This window comes from Neovison vison, chromosome 7 (genome assembly GCF_020171115.1).
Source record: "Neovison vison isolate M4711 chromosome 7, ASM_NN_V1, whole genome shotgun sequence".
NCBI classification, from domain to species: domain Eukaryota; kingdom Metazoa; phylum Chordata; class Mammalia; order Carnivora; family Mustelidae; genus Neogale; species Neogale vison.
The window spans coordinates 202,868,575-202,888,519 of NC_058097.1; the positions used below are offsets into that span (position 1 = coordinate 202,868,575).

The window sequence follows — 19,945 nt, forward strand, 5'->3', positions numbered from 1 at the left end:
GCGCTGCACACCTGTGATTTTGTATCCGTGGCTGCTACACCAATGTTACTTTGTAGCTGGAGCTCCTCCCCCTCCTGGGCACAAGGCGGGAGGCAGGAGCTCGGGGGGAGGGGGGCGCGAGAGGGGGTGTGTAGTGAAGTCTTTCCACAAAGTCCCCGTCCCAGCAAGGTCCAGGCCTCTGATCTCCGGCCACCCCTTGCCTTCCACCCATTCCTCCACCGGACAAACTGAACTCTGGGAAGCCACCACAACAGTACACATTTGTTACACACAGGGAGGTCACTGTCCCCATACACGGGGCAGGTGGGAAAATGGGGCATCTGACCGTTGGCCAGGGTACATCAGGGGCCAGCCCCAAGTCAGGGGGGTCTAGGCCTGGGCAGACTCTGGGGACTGTGATGCCGAAGGCTTGGGTGGGGCAAGGTCCCTGGGGGCGAGGCTTGCGCGCTGGATGCTGTCCTTGTACTTTCGGCGGCCGAGCTCCAAGATAGCCCTCACCTCTTCAGCTATATCCAGCCGGTCACTCTGCTCCAAGGCCCGCACTAGGAGACCCACGGCCCCGGGCTGCCCTGCCTGGCGCTCAGCCCAGGAGAAGAGCATACAACGGATCTGGCCGTCCAGGTCGTCCCTGGCAGGGAGAGGGAGAACAGTGCCGGAGAGGCCCAGCCTTCACACCCAAGGCTCGACTCACCATCCTCGGGGCACTGCCTGCTGCTGGGTGAGCTGTGGCCGGACCCTCCCTTTCCTGACTGTTTGCCCTGTCTCCTCCCACCCTGGACAGAACCTCACCAGCCTCACGTAGGCCTGGACCCAGGCCCGAGGCCGGTCCGGAGCCGGCATCAGGACACCTACAGGGACTCACCGGAACTCGTGTTGGACGCGCTGCAGCTCACGGTAAGGCATGCCCAGGTGCAGGGCCACGGCCGGCCAGTCGGTGCCCAGGCGCCCGGCCACGTTCAGCAGGTTGCTCTGGGTCAGGAAGCCAGTCTCAGCATCACCCAGGTTCAGAGGAGCCAGGGAGAGGCTAGCCCCCCGGCCCCGCTCTGGCCCCTGGGACCCCCGCAGTCTCTGTGAGGAGGAAGGGCTGCAGTGAGCTCTGCTCTCTGCCCCCTGACCAGCCCCGGGCTGCCGTGCCGGCCCTGCCCTCCCTCACCCACGCTGCCCCCCACCCCCAGGCCACACCGGCAGCTTGATGGGCAGAGTGGCCATCCACAGGGAGTCTGCGCCCTTCCTCTGCCGGGCAGCCGCTGCCTCCTCGGGCACCTCCTCGGACACTGCTCCCCGGTAGAAGGACACCTGGCGTTGGGGTGAGGTGGGCTCAGCGTTCTGGCCTTGCCGGGCAGCCAGGGGCATCCTGGGCCGCTGACCCACCTGGCCCCTCACAGCCTGAGCCCGCCGATCCAGGGCAGTGGTCACATACACCTCCTTCAGGTTCTTCAAGTGTGAGTAAAACACGAAGCAGATCCTGCCCTCCACACAGTCTGGGCGATCTGGGGGGCGGGATGGGCTCAGTAGGGAGCCTGGAGAAAGGACCCCGGCGTCCCCTCTGGGCGGGGGAAGCATACCAGCATCCACGTCAATACCCTTCTCAAAGGCGGCAAAGAATTTTTCGCCCTCGAACATCTCCACTGTGTCAGAGGGCTCAGGGCCTCGGTACCGGTCCAGCAGGCGCTGCAGGGTGGCGTCCACCTGGGGGGCGGGGGTGGAGCACCCGCTGGAAGGAGCTTGATGCCCTGCACCTCCATGCAGCCCCCTGCCCACCCGACTCGGCCCTTCCAGACCCCTGGGCGCCACGCCTACCTTGCGGCGGGGCAGACACTGGAGCAGGACCTGCTCGGGGTCCCGGCGCCGCTGCAGGGCGATGAGGTTGACCTGGTGCAGCCGCAGGCGCTCCCAGGCCTTCCGAGCCAGGCCCTGCACACAGCTCCTGGTGGTGTGCCAGAGCCAGTACCTGCGAGGGCCCGGGATGAGCGTGGGCGGCACTCGGGTGCGCTGCGGGGTGGGGGGCCGAGGAAGCTGGGGCCGGGGGCACTGACCAAGAGAAGTGTGTGACCCGGAAGCGAGCATACAGATGGGTGATCTCCAGCGCCGCCTGGGCTGTGATGTCATCCCAGGCCGCAGCAGGGGGTGCCCAGTACAGCAGGTGAAGACAAGTGCGATCCAGACTCAGGCCTGGGGACACGAGGGGGCCACAGGCTGGGCCATCCAGGGCAGGGACTCCCCTGCCGAGAGCAGGGAAAGCCACCCCACGGCTTTGCATGCAGCTAGGCACCCCCCCCCACATACACACCCTGGCCACCTCTCACCTGTGACACCAGGGGGCAGAGGCAGCTGCACGGTGACAGGCTGGAGGAAGCTGGCGGTGCCACGCTGGGAGAGGCACAGCAGGGGGCTGGCCGCCGCCCCGGGCTCCTCAAGGAGGGCTCGAAGCTCTCTGCCGGCCATGTGCACCACCTGGGGCAAGCCGGGCGCCCGGGACACTCACCTTGGTGCTGAGGCACCACCCACCACCCCCAGTGGCTGCCCTACCACACCTGCATGCGGACGCGACGAGGCTCATCGGTGGCACCAGGGGGGAATGTGACTTTGACCCCAGGATGTCCAGAGGAGCACAGCAATGTCCCCTCGGGTGGCACAAGGCAGGTGTTGGACACAGGACGTGAAACCACGAGGAACCACGAGAAGTGGGGCACCTGGCAGTGAGCCCAGAGCCGCTGGGCATGGAGGGTGGGGTCAGAGGGAACAGGGTCAGAGGGGAGTCAGGGTCAGGGCAGAGCCACCAGGCGGGGCAGATGGGGGAGGCGCTCCCGGGGGCTGAGTGCTCCTTCCCAGGTGGGCCTGGGGGCTCCACCTTGGGCGCCTCTTCCTCCAGGTGCGTTTCCAAGTCGCTCCAGCTGTCGCCACTCAGGGTCCTGACCACCACCTCACGGCAGCGCCGGGCCCGGGGGGGCACAAAGAGCAGCCACAGGTCCACCTCCTGCCAGGCCAGGCTGGTGTGAGCACGGGGACCCGGGCCCGGGCCCGCCTGCTCTGCCCCCTCCCCGAATGCCCTGGCCGTGCCTGCTGGAAGGCCACCCCGTGGGGCCGCAGCTCCAGGACAGCGCTGAGCAGGGCGTCATGGGGACCCAAGGGGACAAGACGTGGCTCCGGCAGCCGGAGTCTATAGTGGATGTTGACAGGGTCAGCGGTGGCCCCAGCAGGAAACCTCAGGCGGACCCCACAGGCCAGGGTCACCAAGCAGCCTTGGGGAGTCACCAGGAAGCTGCATGACAGGGTGGGCATCAGGTCAGACAATAGAAGGGCTGTGGCTGGATCAGGCAGCCCGGGGAAACTCCAGAAGACCCGGGGGGCACAAGCACAGTGCTCGTCACGGACAAGGCAACAAGGCAGAGACGTGTGTCTCCTGCCCCCTCCTCCTCCCCGCACGCACCTGTCCAAGTCTGAGTTCAGGAACAGTCTGGGCATTTCGCGGGTCACAGGTGTCTCTGGGCAGGACAAGCAAGCTGTTAGGAGATCTCTGGTATCTGCGCCCTGGCCCGTCTGTGGGCTGACCCTTCCCAGCAACAGGCCTACCTGGGGCACTGTGGGAGGCAGGTAGAGCCTTGCCCAGGGGGTTCCCCTGAAGGCGCGCAAAGGGGGCGTCCAGTAGCTCGGGAGGCACGTCCCGAAGCTGGTTGTCCCTCAGATCCAGTCGGGCAAGCAGCGGGAGGTGGGCCAGGCCAGAGGGCACTGAGGTCAGGAGATTGCTGTGCAAAATAAGGAACCGCAAGGACCGCAGCCCCACTGGGGGCAGGGGGCAGCTGAGGGCGGGTGGAGGACCCTCGGGGCCACTCCCCGCCCTGGCCAGGGAGGGACGGCAAACAAGGGCCACCAAAGAGGACTGAAGGCTCCAAGGTGGGCCAAGCTGGTGTGCGCAGGGGCCCCCGTGGAGGACAAGAGTGGAAAGCAGGGAGCGGCTGAAGGGCACTCCCCGTCAGGCCCAGGGAGCCGGGAGGGGCACGACTCGGGACTTACCAAGGGAGATCGGCAGGCCTTGCAGCCGGTTGGAAGCCAGATTGAGCTCGGTGAGGCTGCTCAGGTCTCCAATCTCTGGGGGCAGGGTGTCTAGAAGGTTCTCTGAGAGATCAAGGCGCTGCAGGGTGGACAGGGATCCCAGTGCTGGGGGCAGCGTTTGCAGGCAGTTGTGGCTCACAGAGAGGAAGGAGAGGGAGGGAAGGGCTCCAAGGGAATCCGGGAGCTCTGAGAGGCAATTGTAAGACAGCAGGAGGGTGCTCAGGCCACGCATGTGCGGGACACAGGCCGGCAGTGTCTCCAGGCTATTGAAGCTCAAATCTAGGTGGGCCAAGCGGGCCAAGCCACTCAGGCCGGCGGGCAGTGTGGTGAGGAAGCCCCGGGAGCAAGCCCCCAGCACGTCCTGCTGTTGTCCACCTAGAAAGGGGGAAAGCAGAAGTGGCCCTCTGAGTCAGACTGCAGGGAAGCCCCGATCTTGACCCCAGCCCCAGTCGGAGAGGGACAGATGCAGACACCAGCAGAGGCAGGGACACAGGCACAGACCCCGCAGGCTCATTTCAGCAGACAGCTATCGCCCATGACCTGCCCCAGGAAGCGTACCCACACTGGGGTCTGCTGGGAGACCCCACTGGGCAGCTGCAGCCTCCAGGAGCCAGGGCTCAGCCAGGTTCACCTTGTTGGGAGGGGGGGGGCAGGTTTGAGAAAGGGCTGAGACCGGGTGGGGCTCACCTCTGAGGACCAGGGAGCGAAGGTGCTGCAGGTTGGCGGGCACCTGGGCCAGGGTGGCCTCCAGCAGCCGAGGGTCCTCGTGGCCACTCAGTTGCAAGAACTCCACTTCCAGCAGCTGCGGGGCCCGCTGGGCACACAGATGTAACAGCCGGTGGCAGCCCCGGGGGTACAGGTGCAGGTTCAACCGGTTCCCAAGCAGGAGATGGGGGTCCCCAGGCTCGCCATCCACAGCATCCGCAACCTCTCCCACAGCATCTTCTGGAGCAGCTGCCTCGGGCTCCAGCCGCTCCGCCTCTGCAGCCATAGCCCACAGGCTGTCCTCGGGGGCCAGACATGTCCCAGCCTGCCAGACAGGCCTGCTCAGGCACGGCCTGGGGGGGCTGAGGAGTCAGGGGGAGGAGGGGGAGGCGGTGGGGATGGGCCCTCCTCCTACTCAGGCGTGTGGGGATTCTGGCTGGGGTGGGGGGAGTCTTGAGCTGGGCCAACTGATCCACAGAGCCCAGAGCCTCAGCTGGACAGATCAGAGTTGAAACAGGGCTGGGGAAGGAGAACGCCAGGACTGGGAGGGCGGCAGGCAGGAAGACCTGTGTGCAGAGGAGCCTGGAGAACCTGATTGGAGGGAGGAGGGAGAAATGAAGCTTCACATCCTACTTGTGAAAATGTGAACAAGAGACTCCCAGAGCGGTCAGGCCATTCTGGCTGTCCATCCCCTCCCCGCCCCCTCTGGGCATAAGCTTTGGGGTCCAGCCCCCCCACCATCCTTCACACCCACCAGCTTTGACCAGAGGTGAAGGACTCTTATCTACCACGTGGGGGCAGTGGCCGGGACAAGGAAAGGGATGATTGTGTCCGTGTGTGTCAGATAAGTGAAGGCGGGGGGGAGGGGCGGGCTGGAGTGTGAGGCACCCCGCGTTTGGGGTCCTCGCGATGGGACCCCCACTTCCTGACCGCTGGAGGAGGGTTCTCTCACGCTTCCTGTTCGCACCTAGGTCTGCTGATGAGGGCAGTGGTCAGCACATTCCAGGCTCCGACGGCTCGGGAGCCGGTCCTGGCCGGGAGAGCACCCCGCAAGCCGGCCGTCCCCACCGCCCGCCCGGCCCTGCGCGTACCTGTGCTCGACCCTGGGCGCCGTCCCGGGTGCGCGCCCAGCTCGGGGGTGGGGTTCCGTCGGCGCGTTCCCCAGAGGACCGGGACTCGGGGTCCCGCCCGGTCAGGACGCCCCTTGTTCCCGGCTGGGACCGTAGGCGAAAGGGCTCAGAGTCCGTCCCCGCCCGCCTACCCTCGGCCTGCCCGCAGCCCTGGAGACGCGGCCGCGGACCCCAACCGCCACCCGCCAGCCCAGCCGCGCTCGGCTTCCTGTTGGTCTGTCTGGGTCCGGCCTCCCTCTCCCGCTGGGAAGGCCCGCGCCGCGCGCGCGAAACCCGCCCTTTCGGAGATTCCAGGCCCTCGGGCCCGCCCTTCTCTGGAGCTGAGCGTTCCGGCCCAGGGCCCAGGGCCCAGGGCCCAGGTTAAGGGGAGCTGGTGCGATCTCCGGCCGGAGGACGGCTTTAGGGGCTGAGTGGCACTAACTGGGCCATTGCCCAGCCGGCCTCAAGGGCCTCCACCAGGAAGCCTTCCTGGGCCTTGTTGGGAGCCCTGGTCCCAACTCCTGTGATCCTGCTTTCCTGACAATCACTTTGGCCCAAGTGCCCCCGCAGTGGGCTTCACCACACGTTGACTCCTTCCATCTTTGCGTCTCACAGGGAAGGAGGAGGAGGCTCTGACGGGTCAGAATTTGCTGGAGATCACATAACTGGAAAGGGCCAAGGCCAAGAACCTCAAACTAGGTCTCTCAAGGGAGCCTATCCCACCTGCGCTCAGGCACTCTGCCCCAAATTAATCACGGGCACCCTCTTCTCCAGCTCCCCCGCGGCCACCCGCCCTCCCACCAGGATGGGCAGTTCTGCCAGTCCTCCGTTTTCCCCAGCTCTTGTCACACATTCAGTTTCTAAATTGCTGCCAGAAGACTTTTTTTAAAAACAGATTTTATTTATTTATCCATCAGAGAGATAGAGAGAGACAGCACAACCAGGGGGAGCAGCAGGCAGAGGCAGAGGCAGAAGTCTCCCCGCCCAGCAAGGAGTCTGATGCAGGACTCGATCCCAGGACCCGGGGATCATGACCCCGGCCAAAAGCAGAGGCTTAACCCACTGAACCACCCAGGAGCCCCATGTTTGCCAGAAGACTTAAGAAAAACAATCACAAGAATATTACTCAGCTTTAAAAGGGAAGGAAATTCGGATACACGCAGGCAGGTGAAGGAACCTTGGGAACCTTGCGCTGAATTAAGTCAGATCCCGGGGATAAATACTGCACGCTTCCACCCGAGGCCACCAGAGGAGTCAACCTGCCTTGAGACGAAAATTAAACTGGTGGGTGCCGGGGGCTGCAGGAGGGAATAGGGAGTTCTTCAGCAGGGGTGGAACGCACCTTGGGACGAGGGAAAGCGGTCTGGAGGTGGAGGCTGGTGACGGCGGCGTGGGGGGAAGCACCCGGTGGGCTGACCTGCACGCAGGGCGCTCAGCCCCCGGCATTACAGCACCCCGAGCACACGACCCCTCCCTGCGCACGGCAGCAGCACCCCAGCCCTGCCGGGACGGTTTCCACTCTGCCCCAAGTGTGAGACCTTGAGCAGCAGCTCTCCGCGCCGCGTCCACTATAAAATGGAGGCGATGACGGCGACGACACCCCCAGGAAGGGGGTGGCCTGACCCCAGTGCTCGGTGCGCTACCCCCGCAGCTTCCTTGCTAGTGACAGCCCCCCCACGGGCCGCCATCTGCAGCCGCCGCAGGGCCTCGGCGCCCCACCCTTCTGCCGGGTGCTCGCCCCACATCTTCCCTCCGGGGGTCGGTCGGCCCGGGTCGGCCTCGTTTGTCCACTTTCGGGTGTCCTCGCTCTGGAACCCGTGTTGCGAGGCAGCAGAGCCGGGCCTGCCGCGGGCTCCCGGGCACAGAGCAAGAATGTGTGGTACACGCTGGCGCCCGCGCGGGCGCGGAGGTCAGTTCGGAGCCCACGCGACCCCGCAGGGGAGCAGCCGTCGGTCCCAGGCCGCGCGGCTCCGCACCTCACGGCTGCGCACGGTCCCCGCGGACCCCCGCCGGCCGCCAGCCAGGAGAGCCGGCCACGTGCACCCGCCCAGGCGGCGCGCCCGCACTTCCGGCAGCAGTGCATCCTGGGGCTTGGAGTTCGCGGGCGGAGGCAGCAGGCCAGCGCAGCTCGAAGGCTCCAGTCCCCGCGGCCTGGGCGCCGCGTGACGTCACTCAGAGGCGCCCGCTCGGCGCGGCGCGGCGCGCGTGTCCCGGGGGCTTCTGGGTACTGGATTACCCCCGCCCCCCACGCCGGCGCCTTCCTTTCCGTCCCTGACGCCGCCGAGGTCGCACGCGTGAGGCCTCTCCCCGCCGAGTCAGTGGGCGGCTGGGCCGGGGCACGGGCCGGCCTGGGGGGCTGTGGGGGGCCGCGGGAGGCAGGCGGGGGGGCGCCGGCCGGGGCTTGGCGGGAGGCGGCGGCCGGAGCGCGCGCGGCCGGGGCCGGGGCCGGGGCCGGGGCGGGAGGCCTCCGGGTAAGGCCGCCTGTGCTCTCCTTCCGCGACAGGATGCGCTACGTCGCCTCCTACCTGCTGGCCGCCCTCGGGGGCAACGCCTCCCCCAGCGCCAAGGACATCAAGAAGATCCTGGACAGCGTGGGCATCGAGGCGGATGACGACCGGCTCAACAAGGTAGCCGCGCCGCTCGGCTCCGGCGTCCCCGCCGCGGGCCTGCCCCGGGGGAAGCGCAGCCGGGGTGGCCGCGTGCGCGCGGGGTCCCGAGGCGGGGTCCGGCCTGCTTCGGGGCGAGCTAGGGCGCCGCCCTTACGGACTTCCCTCCGCGAGGGGGCGTGAAGTCCACTTGCCCCGCTGTCCCGTCGCGGGGAGTCGCGGGCGTGCCCGGCTCCCCCTTGCAGCGCGTCTTCGGAGAAGCCACGTGCGGGTGGAAACCTCCGCGCCGGACGGGCGGGCCGGCAGGCTTCGGGGCGTCTTCCCCCGGCGCGCTCCTGCGGCCAGCCCCGCCCCGGCCGGAGAAGGCGCAGTGAAGGCCGGCGGCGTGGAGGGGAGTCTCTGGTAACGGCCGGTTGTGGTCACCGTAGGTCATCAGTGAGCTGAACGGGAAGAACCTCGAAGACGTCATCGCCCAGGGTGAGAGCGCCTGCGGCCGGCTTTCGTTGTCAGGGTCCATCCTCATGCCCGCGGGCCAGCCGGTGGCCGGCCGGGTTTCGCTTGTGGACCAGAGTACTCCAGAAGCCCCGCCCAGAGGCGGCCCGCTTCCCTGGGCCTGCGTGGGGGGCGCTTCTGCACAGCCCTGGCGGCGGGGCGGCGCGGCTCGGGGTGCAGCGCGTGCTCTCCGGGAGGGCCTGGGAGCACAGACTGGGGCTGCTGCCTGGGGTGACCACGGGCCCTGCCGCCTGTGCTGGGGACAGGGCTGAGCCGACGGGAGTGTGTGGAAGCTGCACCCTTGGGACGACTGCGTCCCCGTGGGCCCCGTGAGGCCAAGCCAGCTCGGCCCGCAGCCCTGTCTGAGCTCCCGGACGAGGACCTGGACGGGGCCCACAGACGCCGTCCCTGCGGGGCTGAAACCGTGGTGGGGTGCTGTGGCTCAGTTTTGCGGGGGTTTCACGGAAGCCGAGTTTCCATGGGGAACGGGAAGGGGCCGGGGTGTGTGTATTTGGCACAGGTGGGAGGACAGAGGAGCTGGTGACCCCGGCACGTGGCGAGGGGCCCCCATACATTCCACAGACTGTCCGCGAGGGGCCTGCAGGCCGAGCGACTGCTCTGCTCTTCCCTTCCCTGATTTCCGTAGGGATCGGCAAGCTGGCCAGTGTTCCTGCTGGCGGGGCCGGCGCTGTCTCCGCCGCCCCAGGATCTGCCGCTCCGGCTGCGGGCGCCGCCCCCGCCGCGGGTGAGTGGAGGACGGGGTGGGGTCTCCACTGGGATTCCGCTTGGCACTGCAGGCCTTGCTCACTGCCCCCCTTCTGCCCACAGCTGAGGAAAAGAAAGACGAGAAGAAGGAGGAGTCGGAGGAGTCAGATGACGACATGGGGTTCGGCTTGTTCGATTAGGCTCCTGTTCACCCCCATCCGCTGGCAAATAAAACCCTTTTTGTGTATCCGCGGAGTGGCTTGGGAGCGTTTTGTCAGAGCGGTCCCCGTGGTGGGTGGGTGGGCTTCATTGCAGGAGAAACCAGAGCTTCCCCTGCTGAGGTGGAGTCCCGGGTAGGAGGAGCTCGTGGGGAATGAGTACCTGGGAGGGGGACATGCCCCTTCTCGGGCACAGACCTGGCTACTGAGGACAGCCAGGGCCTTCCCAGGGTGAAGTTTTCAGGGGGACATCCTAGAAAACTTAAAATAACAGCCCTGGGTGGTCTCCACTGCCCCAAGGTGGCTCTGGCTGGTGGAGGCCAGCAGTTCCCCTGGGGCCGGTGGCAGCATTCTTCAGGAGGGAAGGGTGGTGGTGGTGCCCGCGGGATCCTGAGGTTTCCCTGCAGGGCTGGGTCCAGTTCCTGTCTGAGCTCTGCTTTAATCTTGGAGCTGCTCAGTCCCATAGGTCCTCCGAGCAACTCAGCCATCTGGTGGCCGGGGCCGATGTGGAAGTGGCTTGTAGGGAGTGATGTTGGGCCACATGGCCATGAACTCCTTCCAGGGCAGGCCTGCCAGGGCCTCTGCTGCCCAGCTCTGGCCAGAATGGGGGGCAGAGTTCCTCCCGCTGCCCATCCAGCCACCATCCTGGGCCTTGGGTCCTCTGCCCAGCAATGCCAGCCCACTCAGGAGACCCTGCTTCCCACAGTGGAGCTTTTGGGCCGGCATGTGGTGTGTGCCTCAGCTCTGAGAAAGCACCTGCCGCCGGTGAGCTGTTCTGCAGGGGGAGAGCACAGCGCAAGTGTCACCAGGCACAGCTGGGGGGTGGAGGGTCTCCCTTGGGTAGGGGGCCAAAACCTGGGGAAGGGGGCCTGTGGCACGAGCGTGGGCGTGGGACGTGGGAACGAAGCCCCGAGACCCTCTGGTGGGTGGGACACGGGCCCAGAGGGAGAAGGGAGCGTCATTGCCAGGTTCTCAGCAACACATGCTGCAAGAGACTGACGGTGGGGGTGTGGGGGGTGTGGATGCCCAAGGACACAGGTGGCCAGAGGATAGGGCTCCAGGTTCAGCTAGAGGGCTCCCGGAGGAGAGGACCCTGAGTCCACGGGCAGACCTTGAAGAGAAGGGCCCTGTGTGGTCAGAGGACGGCAAGGGAAGGGGAGCACCCGCCGGAATGGCGACTCAGCAGACACCAGGGCTGCTCGTCCACACTGGCTGGGAGAACGGGAGGCCCACCTCCCGCCCCCAGCCAGGCTTCCTGGAAGTGCCGTTGCGTTCCTGCTGCAGAGCAGACGCTGCCAGGAGCCTGGAGGGAGGGCTGTGTACCCAAAACAGCTCAACCCTGCTGTCGAAATAGGGGCAGAGGTCTCCCTGCACTGGGGCAGCGGCACCCTTCCAGGCCCCAGTCCCTAAGGAGCAGGAAGGGCCTGGACCCTGGCTTCTGAGAGCAGGTCAGGGAGGACCTTCTTATGTCCCTGGCTGGGTCTGCACCACACAGCTCCCCTCTTGGTGGCCACCCTGGTGAGCCCCTGGACTTCCAGGGCAGCCTGGAGAGTGGCCTTCATCCCCGCTGCGCCACACCTGCCCCAGTGTGGCTGCTGGCAGCAGCCCCAGGGGCTCAGTCGGTAGGGACCCTGATCATCCTGGTGTGGGTCATACTCTGCACTCTACATGCAGCCAAAGCACTTGGGGGATGGGATCCCCACGTAAAACAGAAGGTCAAGTTTGTCTAGGTCAAATGTATTTATCTTTCTAGTTGTTTTTGAAATTTTAGGGTTTTTTGAGGATACAATTATTTTGAGGTTTGTTTTTAAAATTTTATTTTATTTGAATTCAATCCAATTAATTAAGGGCGACTGGGGGGCTCAGTCCATGAAGCCTCTGCCTTTGGCTCAGGTTACGATCCCAGGGTCCTGGGATGGAGCCCTGCATCTGGCTCTCTGCTCAGCAAGAAGTCTGCTTCTCCCTCTATCTCTGGCCCTCCCCACCACTGGTGCTCTCTCTCTCATGTTGTCTGTCTCAAATAAATAAAATATGTTTAAAAAGTAAAATAGGGGCGCCTGGGTGGCTCAGTGGGTTAAAGCCTCTGCCTTCGGCTCAGGTCATGATCTCAGGGTCCTGGGATCAAGCCCCGCATTGGCCTCTCTGCTCGGCAGGGAGCCTGCTTCCCCTTCTCTCTGCCTGCCTCTCTGCCTACTTGTGATCTTTGTCTGTCAAATAAATAAATAAAATCTTTAAAAAAAAAAGTAAAATAAATTCAGTTAATTAACATATAGCGTATCGTTAGTTTCAGAGGTAGAGGTCGATGATTCGTCAGTTGCGTATACCACCCAGTGCTCAGTCCACCACGTGTCCTCCTTAATTTCCCAGTTACCCCATCCCCCCCATCCTATTCCCCTCCAACATCCCTCAGTTTGTTTCCTAGAGTTAAGATTCTCTTATGGTTTATCTCCCTCTTTGATTTCACCTTGTTTTAATTTTCCCTTCCTTCCCCTGTGCTCCTTCGTTTCATTTCTGAAATTCCACACACGAGTGACGTCGTATGATCATTGTCTTTCTCCGACTGAGTTATTTGGCTCAGCATAAGCCTGTAGTTCCATCCACATTGCTGTAAATGGCAAGATTTCATCTTCTGATGTCTGCATCCCAGTCCGTGCTGTACAGACAGACCCCATCCTCTTTATCCACCCGTCTGTCTATGGACATTGGGGCTCTTTCCGGAGGTTGGCTGTTGCGGACGTTGCTGCTATAAACATCAGTTGCATTTCTATATGCTAACAATCAGACAGAAGAAAGAGAGACTAAGGAACCATTCCCATTTACAATTACACCAAAAACCGTAAGATACCTAAGAATAAACCTAACCAAAGCAGCAACAGATCTGTACTCTCGAAACTATAGAGCACTCATGTCTAGGTCAAATTTACTTAGATACCCCCTGCTTTCCTCTCTCCCAGTACCCAGGCCTGGCTCCCCTCCCCAGCACCTCTGCATGGCACAGCCGAGGCAGTCCTGTGTCCCTCCTGGGTTAACTGCCCCCACACTTCATCCCCGCTCAGCCTTCATTCTGAGCTTACGTAAACAATGTCTCCCCACCTCCACCCCCCAGTTAGAGCTCCGTCTGGATTGATCTTGCTCAACTGCTCTCTCCTGTGTGGGTCCCTCTGCCAGGCTCACTCTCGGTGCCAAGTACGGGTGGCTGACAGGACAGAGGCTGAGGGATGGACAGCATGACCCAGATGGCCCTGTCCCAGGGAGGAAGCCCTACTCTGGGTTCTCAGCCTGGGCCTGAGTAGGGGGCCGATCCCAGACCTCCACAGCCCTGGCACCGGCTGGGTCTTCAGCCAAGCTCCTGCCTGGGGAGGGGTGTTCCTGGGGAGACAGGGGCATCCCACCACCCCAGCACAGACCTTGTTTGGGAGGTGGGGTGAGGCTCAGGCCGGCTCCTGGAAGCAAGCCAGCCTATGCCTGCCCTACATGTAGTCCAAGAGAAAAATGCGGAAAAGGGGCGGGAGGGTGACATCACTGGAGTGCTCCACCTGCTGGGGCACTGAGCGGAGGCGGGGCAGGGCCGGGGTCATACCCAAGTAGACCCCACACCCCGAATGAAGTAAGCCCAGATTAGTTCACAGCTGCGAGGGTCCGCGGCGGCAGGCGGCGGGGGCTTGAGCCAGGTTGGGCTCTGGGGCACTGGTGTTCGCTCTGAAAGTTGTGTGTGGTTTGCATCCGCCCCCAGATATTTATGGGTCAGTCTGTGGATGAGTCAGTCGGTCCAGGGGGTCCCGGCCCTGGGGTCCTCAGTGTCCCAGCAGCTGTTGTAGGCAGACTGCAGAGGAAGGGGGTGGCGGCGGCCCGGACACCAGTGGCCCTCGCCCCGCAAGTATCCAGGCTGGTACGAGGCTCTCGCGCCCCCAGACTCCAGGCGTCCCAGGCCCGAGCTCGCCCCTCCCCACAACCTCAGGCCCCCGTGTGTCCACTCGCGCTGCCCCGGAGGCCCGGCACTGGGTCTCGGGGCCGGGGGCGGGGCTCCAGGGCCCCCGGAGGGCGCGGCCGTTCCCCGCGCGCCCCGATTGGGCCGCGCGTGCCGGCCCCGCCCCCGCCCGCCCCCACTAAAAGCCCCGCGGCCGCCGCCGCCGGGCGCAGCGTCTCCGCCTCGGCCGGCGGGGACTTACAGCAGGAGCGGTCGCGGGGCCGGGACCCCAGAGCGAGCGGGAGCGCGCGGGGCGCGGCGAGCCCCGGAGCCCGGCGGGCCGCAGCGATGTTCCCCAAGGAGGCGACGTGGAACATCTCGTTCGCGGGCTGCGGCTTCCTGGGCGTCTACCACATCGGCGTGGCCTCCTGCCTCCGCGAGCACGCGCCCTTCCTGGTGGCCAACGCCACGCACATCTACGGCGCCTCGGCCGGGGCGCTCACGGCCACGGCGCTGGTCACCGGAGCCTGCCTGGGTGAGCGGGGCCGGGCGGGGGGCCGGCGGGGGTCCTGCCTGGGCGAGCGGAGGCCGGACGGGGCGGGGGGGGCCCCGGCCTCGGTGAGCCGAGGCCGGGCGGATGCTCTTCGAGAGCGGAGAGTGGCTCCCCGCACCCCCCGTCCCTCCGCTGGGGAAGCTGGCCGGCCGCGGTGCGGTGAGGAGGGGTCTCTGCCCGCGCCCAGGACCCCCGCCGAAGATCCGATCCCGGCAGCGGGCGCGGGGGCGGGGCCTGGTTTGTTTTGCTCGGAAGCGTCCAGGGATTGGGGTGCGACCGTGCGCGCCTCCGGGACCGAGGCTCCGGGCGCAAGGCTGGAGGGGCTGACAGGTGCCGCAGGGGTATTTCGCCGGGATGAGAAAGGAACTCGTGGGCGAGGCCGTGAGAGCCGGGGGAGGGGCCTCACCACCCCGGAGCCCGGCAGTGGACTGGCTGCCAGCGGTCACCGTGTCCTGGGGCTGGGCTGTTCCAGGCTGCCATGTCCCCGGGGCCCTGTATGACGGTGGCCACTTAAGAGCGTTTGGGTCCTGTGGCCTGGTGCCTCCCAGGGTATCTGGAAGAAAAGTCCTAGGGCTCAGGCCCGGCATGGCAAGCCCTCCTCACTCCTGTGCCTCCTTGCACACCACCCACTGTGGCCCTGGGTCCTCAAGTGTGGTCAACGGTTTTTTTTTTTTTTTTTTTTTGCCTACTCCCTGGGGTGGGAGGTGCTTCTGAGCTCTCCAGCCGGGTGGGCGGGACGGCAGAGGTCTGTGTGCACTGGGATGGGCTCCTCCGCTCACACACACTTCCGGCAGGCGCTGCTGCTGCTGTTTACGGCACACTGAGTACTCAGGGAGTCCTGGGAATAGTGCCCAGCCCCCAGCCTATTAGGGCAGCCAAGGTGACAGAGGGTCATCAGGTTCTCAAATGCCCTGCCCAGCAGGAGCCTGACCAGGGCTCACCCCTGCCCCCGTGCCCTGGGGGAGGTGGCGTGGAAGGAGCACAGCTCTCCATCCTTGGGAGCTAGGGGTTCCCCTCCATGGCCCTGCCCCTCCCTCCCTCAGAAGCCTTCAGGCCAGGGGTTCTGTTGTCCATCCACACCGGCCTCAGGACACACCTGGCTCCCGTAGCACCTCTGCCTCCCACGCCCGAGAAGGCTGTTTCTCATGAGTGGCCTTGGGGAGCTGCAGTCCCCACGGCATGGCAGGTTCTGGCCCCACTTCTGACGAGGACAGTGCAATCTGCAGCTCCTCCCCAAGGCCCACCAATTCTGTGACCACTCCTGGGCCCCTGCTCTGCCCTGGTGTGAGGCCAGCGCCAGGGGCTTCCAAAAAGAGTCTTGGTAGGAGCTGCAGTGGGTCACAGTCGGGCTTTCTCAGGGGTGGTGGGACCCCACTCTTTCCAGCCTCATGCCCTCAGGCCTGGATCTGGATCTGGCCAAGTGGGTGAAGGCTAAGGCTGGTCAGGGTTGAATCTCTGCTTTCCCCCCTTCCCAGGCTGGGGGCTATGCCAGGCCAGGCCTAGTGAGTGACTCATGGATCAGGCCAAGAAGTTGGGAAACACCGGGCAGAGGGCAGGCCTTGGCTGCGGCTGTCAGCCCTCCCTGGGTGGTGACCTGCCTCTGTCTCTCCAGGGGCAGCTAACAAAAGTCCCGGTTGTGGTCCAGGCCCCGTGCTGGACACTGGGAATTCTCCAGGGTACATGGAGATGCCATGAGTCTATGTGCTGTGGGACTCCAGGCATGGCCCCATGGGGGTGCTAAGAACGGAGGGCTGGCCCCTGTGGCCCCTGACCCTTGGCCCTGTGGCCCCTGACCCTTGACCCTTGGCCCTGCTGACCCAGGCGAGGCAGGTGCCAACATCATCGAGGTGTCTAAGGAAGCCCGGAAGCGGTTCCTGGGTCCACTGCACCCCTCCTTCAACCTGGTAAAGACTATCCGTGGCTGCCTGGTGAAGACCCTGCCTGCTGACAGCCACGAGCGTGCCAGTGGGCGCCTGGGCATCTCCCTGACCCGTGTCTCTGATGGCGAGAACGTCATTATATCCCAGTTCAGCTCCAAGGACGAGCTCATCCAGGTGGGCCCTGCTGGGGCTGCATTGGGGGTGCACTATGAACCCCAGGCCTCTGCTCACCACCCCTCCCTGTCCCTGCCCCACAGGCCAATGTCTGCAGCACCTTCATCCCTGTGTACTGTGGCCTCATCCCTCCCTCCCTCCAGGGCGTAGTAAGTATCCCTTGGCACATTTCCTGGGTGGCAAGAGTTGGCCACGGTGTGAGCAGTGGGACAAGGCAGTGGGGAAGAGGAAGGCCATGGGGGCCAGCCGTGCCCCTCTCCCCCAACCCCTTTCTCCTTCCACGGCCTGTTGCCTCACCTCCCCGAGTTGCCCAACAGCAGGCAGGGCCCAGGGGGACATACTTCCGGTGGCTGTCTCTACCCCACCCCCCATGCTCTAGCCATCCGCCCAGCGGCCGGGCAGGCCTGTGGCCAATGCCCAGCGCCCAGTGGGTGAAAGGCACAAAGGAAGTAGCCACTGGGTGGGGCCCCGGGTGGCCCAGAGGGCTGGCCAGCTTGGGCCTTGGGCCCCGCCCCGTGTGACCATGTGTCCTGGTGGCAGCGCTATGTTGATGGCGGCATCTCAGACAACCTGCCGCTCTATGAGCTCAAGAACACCATCACCGTGTCCCCCTTTTCGGGGGAGAGTGACATCTGCCCGCAGGACAGCTCCACCAACATCCATGAGCTCCGGGTCACCAACACCAGCATCCAGTTCAACCTGCGTAATCTGTACCGCCTGTCCAAGGCCTTGTTCCCTCCGGAGCCCGGGGTGAGTCTGCGGCACGCTCCGTGAGACCACCCTAGCCTGGGGGGTCTGCCCTAGCCTGGGGCGAGGCCTGTGCCCAGGAGGCTGGGTGTGCGGGGCCACTCTTCGCCTAGCTTCGGGGAGCGAGGTGCCAGATGGTGTCTCCCGGGGCCGGGGCCGGGGCCGGGGCCGCACAGCCGCGGCCTCCTAGGTCCAGAGCTGTGGCCGTTCGGCCTGTCCCCTGGGGCCGCCTGTCGGGCCTGGACCTGAGTTCGCTTGGTAGAGGGGAGGAGTGCCAGGGCCGCCAGGGGCCCGGACGGGGCAGCTGCCCGCTCTGACCGGCCACCCTGCTGCCTCAGGTGCTGCGAGAGATGTGCAAGCAGGGCTACAGGGACGGCCTGCGCTTCCTGAGGCGCAACGGTGCGTGGGCGCCCCTAGCCGGGGCTGGGGGACTGGGATGCTGGCTCCGCACTGTTGTCTGGCCTGTGCGGCTGATCATCTGTCTGGGGGGGCCCCACCCAGGCCTCCTGAACCGACCCAACCCCCTGCTGGCGCTGCCCCCTGCACACAGCCCTCCTCTCAAGGACGAGGATGTGGAGGACGCCCAGGTGGCCCCAGTAGACGGCCACGTACAGCCGTCCCGGGAGGATCCCATCCTGGACCATCTGCCTTCACGGCTCAATGAAGGTGTGTGGAGGCAATGAGGGGGGATGGGGGCCCTTGGCTTGGAGGGATGAAGGTGTGTGGAGTTGGGGATGGGGGATGGTGTCCCCTGGCTTGGGGGGATAAAAATGTGCGGAGGTGCTGAGGGGGGATGGGGGCCCTTGGCTTGGGGGGATGAAGGTGTGTGGAGGTGGGGCGGGGCAGGGAGCTTCTGGGTGGGGGAAGCTGTGGCACAGAGGGGTCCAGGCCTCCCCAGCCCGAGGTCAGCTTCCCTCCTGCGTCCCACCCCCAGCCCTGCTGGAGGCCTGCATAGAGCCCAAGGACCTGCTGACCACCTTCTCCAACATGTTGCCTGTGCGTTTGGCCACAGCCATGATGGTGCCCTACACTCTGCCGCTGGAGAGTGCGGTGTCCTTCACCATCCGGTGAGGGGACTAGGGGGTTGGGGGCTGAGAGCACTGAGGACCAAACTCTGGGGTCATCCATGAGCGGTAGGCGCCCTGGAGTAAAGGCCAGTGCTTGGGGGGAGGCTGCCGAGATGCCACGTCAAGGTTTCCAGAAGCTGGGGCACTGGCGGGGAAGAATGGGCACGCGGGTCAGGGCTGAGCCATAGACCCTGAGGCCATGCCTCCCGTCCCGCCCAGCTTGCTGGAGTGGCTCCCCGACGTCCCCGAGGACATCCGGTGGATGAAGGAGCAGACGGGCAGCCTCTGCCAGTACCTGGTGATGCGCGCCAAGAGGAAGCTGGGAAGCCACCTGCCCTCCAGGTGAGCCCCGCTCCCTGCTGGGTCTACCTGGGGCCCAAAGCGCAGTGGCCTCCACTCACTGCTCCTGCCCTCCATCCCTGCCCCCTGCAGCCTGTCGGAGCAGATGGAGCTGCGCCGCGCCCGGTCGCTGCCCTCTGTGCCGCTGTCCTGCGCCACCTACAGTGAGGCGCTGCCCAGCTGGATGCGCAACAGCCTGTCGCTGGGGGACGCGCTGGCAAAGTGGGAGGAGTGCCAGCGCCAGCTGCTTCTGGGCCTTTTCTGCACCAACGTGGCCTTCCCGCCGGATGCCCTGCGCATGCGTGCCCCCGCCAGCCACGCCCCCACGCCCCCACAGCTCCCACCCACCTTGCCCCCGTGCTGAAAGCCTTCCCGAGCCCCCTGGGGTCCCGGTGCAGAGGGCGGGGGCTCCCCCAGCTTCCCTGCCCCGTGAGGCGGGGCCCTGGGGCGGGCTGAGCTCCCCCCCCCCCCGCGCCCCACTCCCGGGCCTCTCTCTACTACCCCTGCAAGGAGGAAGGAGATGGGGCCCCTCACAGCTGCTAGAAGGGGACTGGCTGTCAGCCCCCTCCGCCAACCACTCCCGTGCTGCGCCGAGTGGGGATGGGTCCAGAGCACCCCTCCCCTCACCTGTGCCTTAGTCTCCCCCTCAGGCCCCGCCCCAGAAGTGGGGAGGAGGGCGGGGCCGCACCTGCAGGTGCCCCCGCAGTCAGCGCAGTATTACTCCTGAGAACTTTGTACCTGCTACTGCCTCCTCATTTGTCGTGTTTTGCCGAAGAACGTGTGTGAAGAATTATTTATTTTCACCAAAGCGGATGTAATAAATGCCACGCCCCAGCCCTGCCTCCTTCACTTGTGTGTGACGCCCCGGCCCTCGTCTCTCCTCCAGATCAGGCCTTCTGGGGCCCTGCTCTGCTGGGGCTCGGCGTCTGGTTCTGCCAGCCAGGCCCGAGGCCTTCCCCCTAAAGGCCTCTGTGTACCTTTTGGCTTCTGGCCCACTTCTCTGGCTAAGGCCTGTACGTTTGCCCCCCTCTGTCCTGAGGTCTGCTGGCCTTTGGGCACAGCTTTATAACAGCCGGCAGAAATACCGGGACCAAGACCCTTGCTAAATAAAAACCAAGAAATGTTTACAAAAGGTGGCGCCTGCATCTCCACGCCGTGGTGACGCAGGTGTCAGGGGAGGTTGATCTCCGGGTTGGATGGCTGTGGAGCTGAGCACCGGTGGACCTAGGAGACAGGGGACCAGCTCCACTTTTGCATTTGGCGGAAGGCCCTGGGCCTCCCCCCTTGTCCTGGCAAAGCTCACTGGCCGGCATACACACCTTCTTGGTCCCCCGCCCACCTCCCCACCATCCAGGGTGTGCAGTCTCCAGCCAATACATAGGAGGGGTAT

The 19,945-nt window shown here is 65.1% G+C and overlaps 3 protein-coding genes and 1 non-coding gene across 5 annotated transcripts; 3 read left to right on the plus strand and 1 right to left on the minus strand.

Moving 5' to 3' along the window:
• Nucleotides 1–249: 249 nt before the first annotated feature.
• Nucleotides 250–5,717, minus strand: PIDD1 (p53-induced death domain protein 1). Its single transcript, XM_044259914.1, has 15 exons — nucleotides 4,741–5,717; nucleotides 4,015–4,428; nucleotides 3,574–3,783; nucleotides 3,431–3,485; nucleotides 3,061–3,262; nucleotides 2,852–2,977; nucleotides 2,535–2,714; nucleotides 2,307–2,454; nucleotides 2,037–2,172; nucleotides 1,801–1,951; nucleotides 1,566–1,689; nucleotides 1,372–1,490; nucleotides 1,183–1,296; nucleotides 863–1,068; nucleotides 250–628 (listed from the first exon to the last, which is right to left on the minus strand). The coding sequence occupies exons 1-15, from the start codon at nucleotides 5,042–5,044 to the stop codon at nucleotides 370–372; spliced, it is 2,748 nt and encodes a 915-aa protein (XP_044115849.1). The 5' UTR covers nucleotides 5,045–5,717; the 3' UTR covers nucleotides 250–369.
• A 2,362-nt stretch (nucleotides 5,718–8,079) lies between these two features.
• Nucleotides 8,080–9,917, plus strand: RPLP2 (ribosomal protein lateral stalk subunit P2). 2 transcript variants are annotated; one of them, XM_044261215.1, is made up of 5 exons: nucleotides 8,080–8,181; nucleotides 8,371–8,494; nucleotides 8,902–8,950; nucleotides 9,612–9,710; nucleotides 9,794–9,917. In XM_044261215.1, exons 2-5 carry the CDS (start codon nucleotides 8,372–8,374, stop codon nucleotides 9,868–9,870), a joined length of 348 nt encoding a protein of 115 aa, XP_044117150.1. In that variant the 5' UTR covers nucleotides 8,080–8,181; nucleotide 8,371; the 3' UTR covers nucleotides 9,871–9,917. The 2 variants fall into 2 exon arrangements, with proteins under 2 accessions (XP_044117150.1, XP_044117151.1); XM_044261216.1 differs by having other exon boundaries at nucleotides 8,143–8,161.
• Nucleotides 8,983–9,113, plus strand: LOC122914882. The gene has a single exon (XR_006385946.1). It is a non-coding gene; the product is annotated as a small nucleolar RNA SNORA52 (small nucleolar RNA).
• Nucleotides 9,918–14,049: 4,132 nt separating the features above from the next.
• On the plus strand, nucleotides 14,050–19,389 carry PNPLA2 (patatin like phospholipase domain containing 2). The gene is made up of 9 exons (XM_044259920.1): nucleotides 14,050–14,330; nucleotides 16,170–16,402; nucleotides 16,486–16,551; nucleotides 16,943–17,152; nucleotides 17,488–17,548; nucleotides 17,651–17,815; nucleotides 18,084–18,216; nucleotides 18,436–18,558; nucleotides 18,649–19,389. The coding sequence occupies exons 1-9, from the start codon at nucleotides 14,144–14,146 to the stop codon at nucleotides 18,917–18,919; spliced, it is 1,449 nt and encodes a 482-aa protein (XP_044115855.1). The 5' UTR covers nucleotides 14,050–14,143; the 3' UTR covers nucleotides 18,920–19,389.
• Nucleotides 19,390–19,945: the final 556 nt, after the last annotated feature.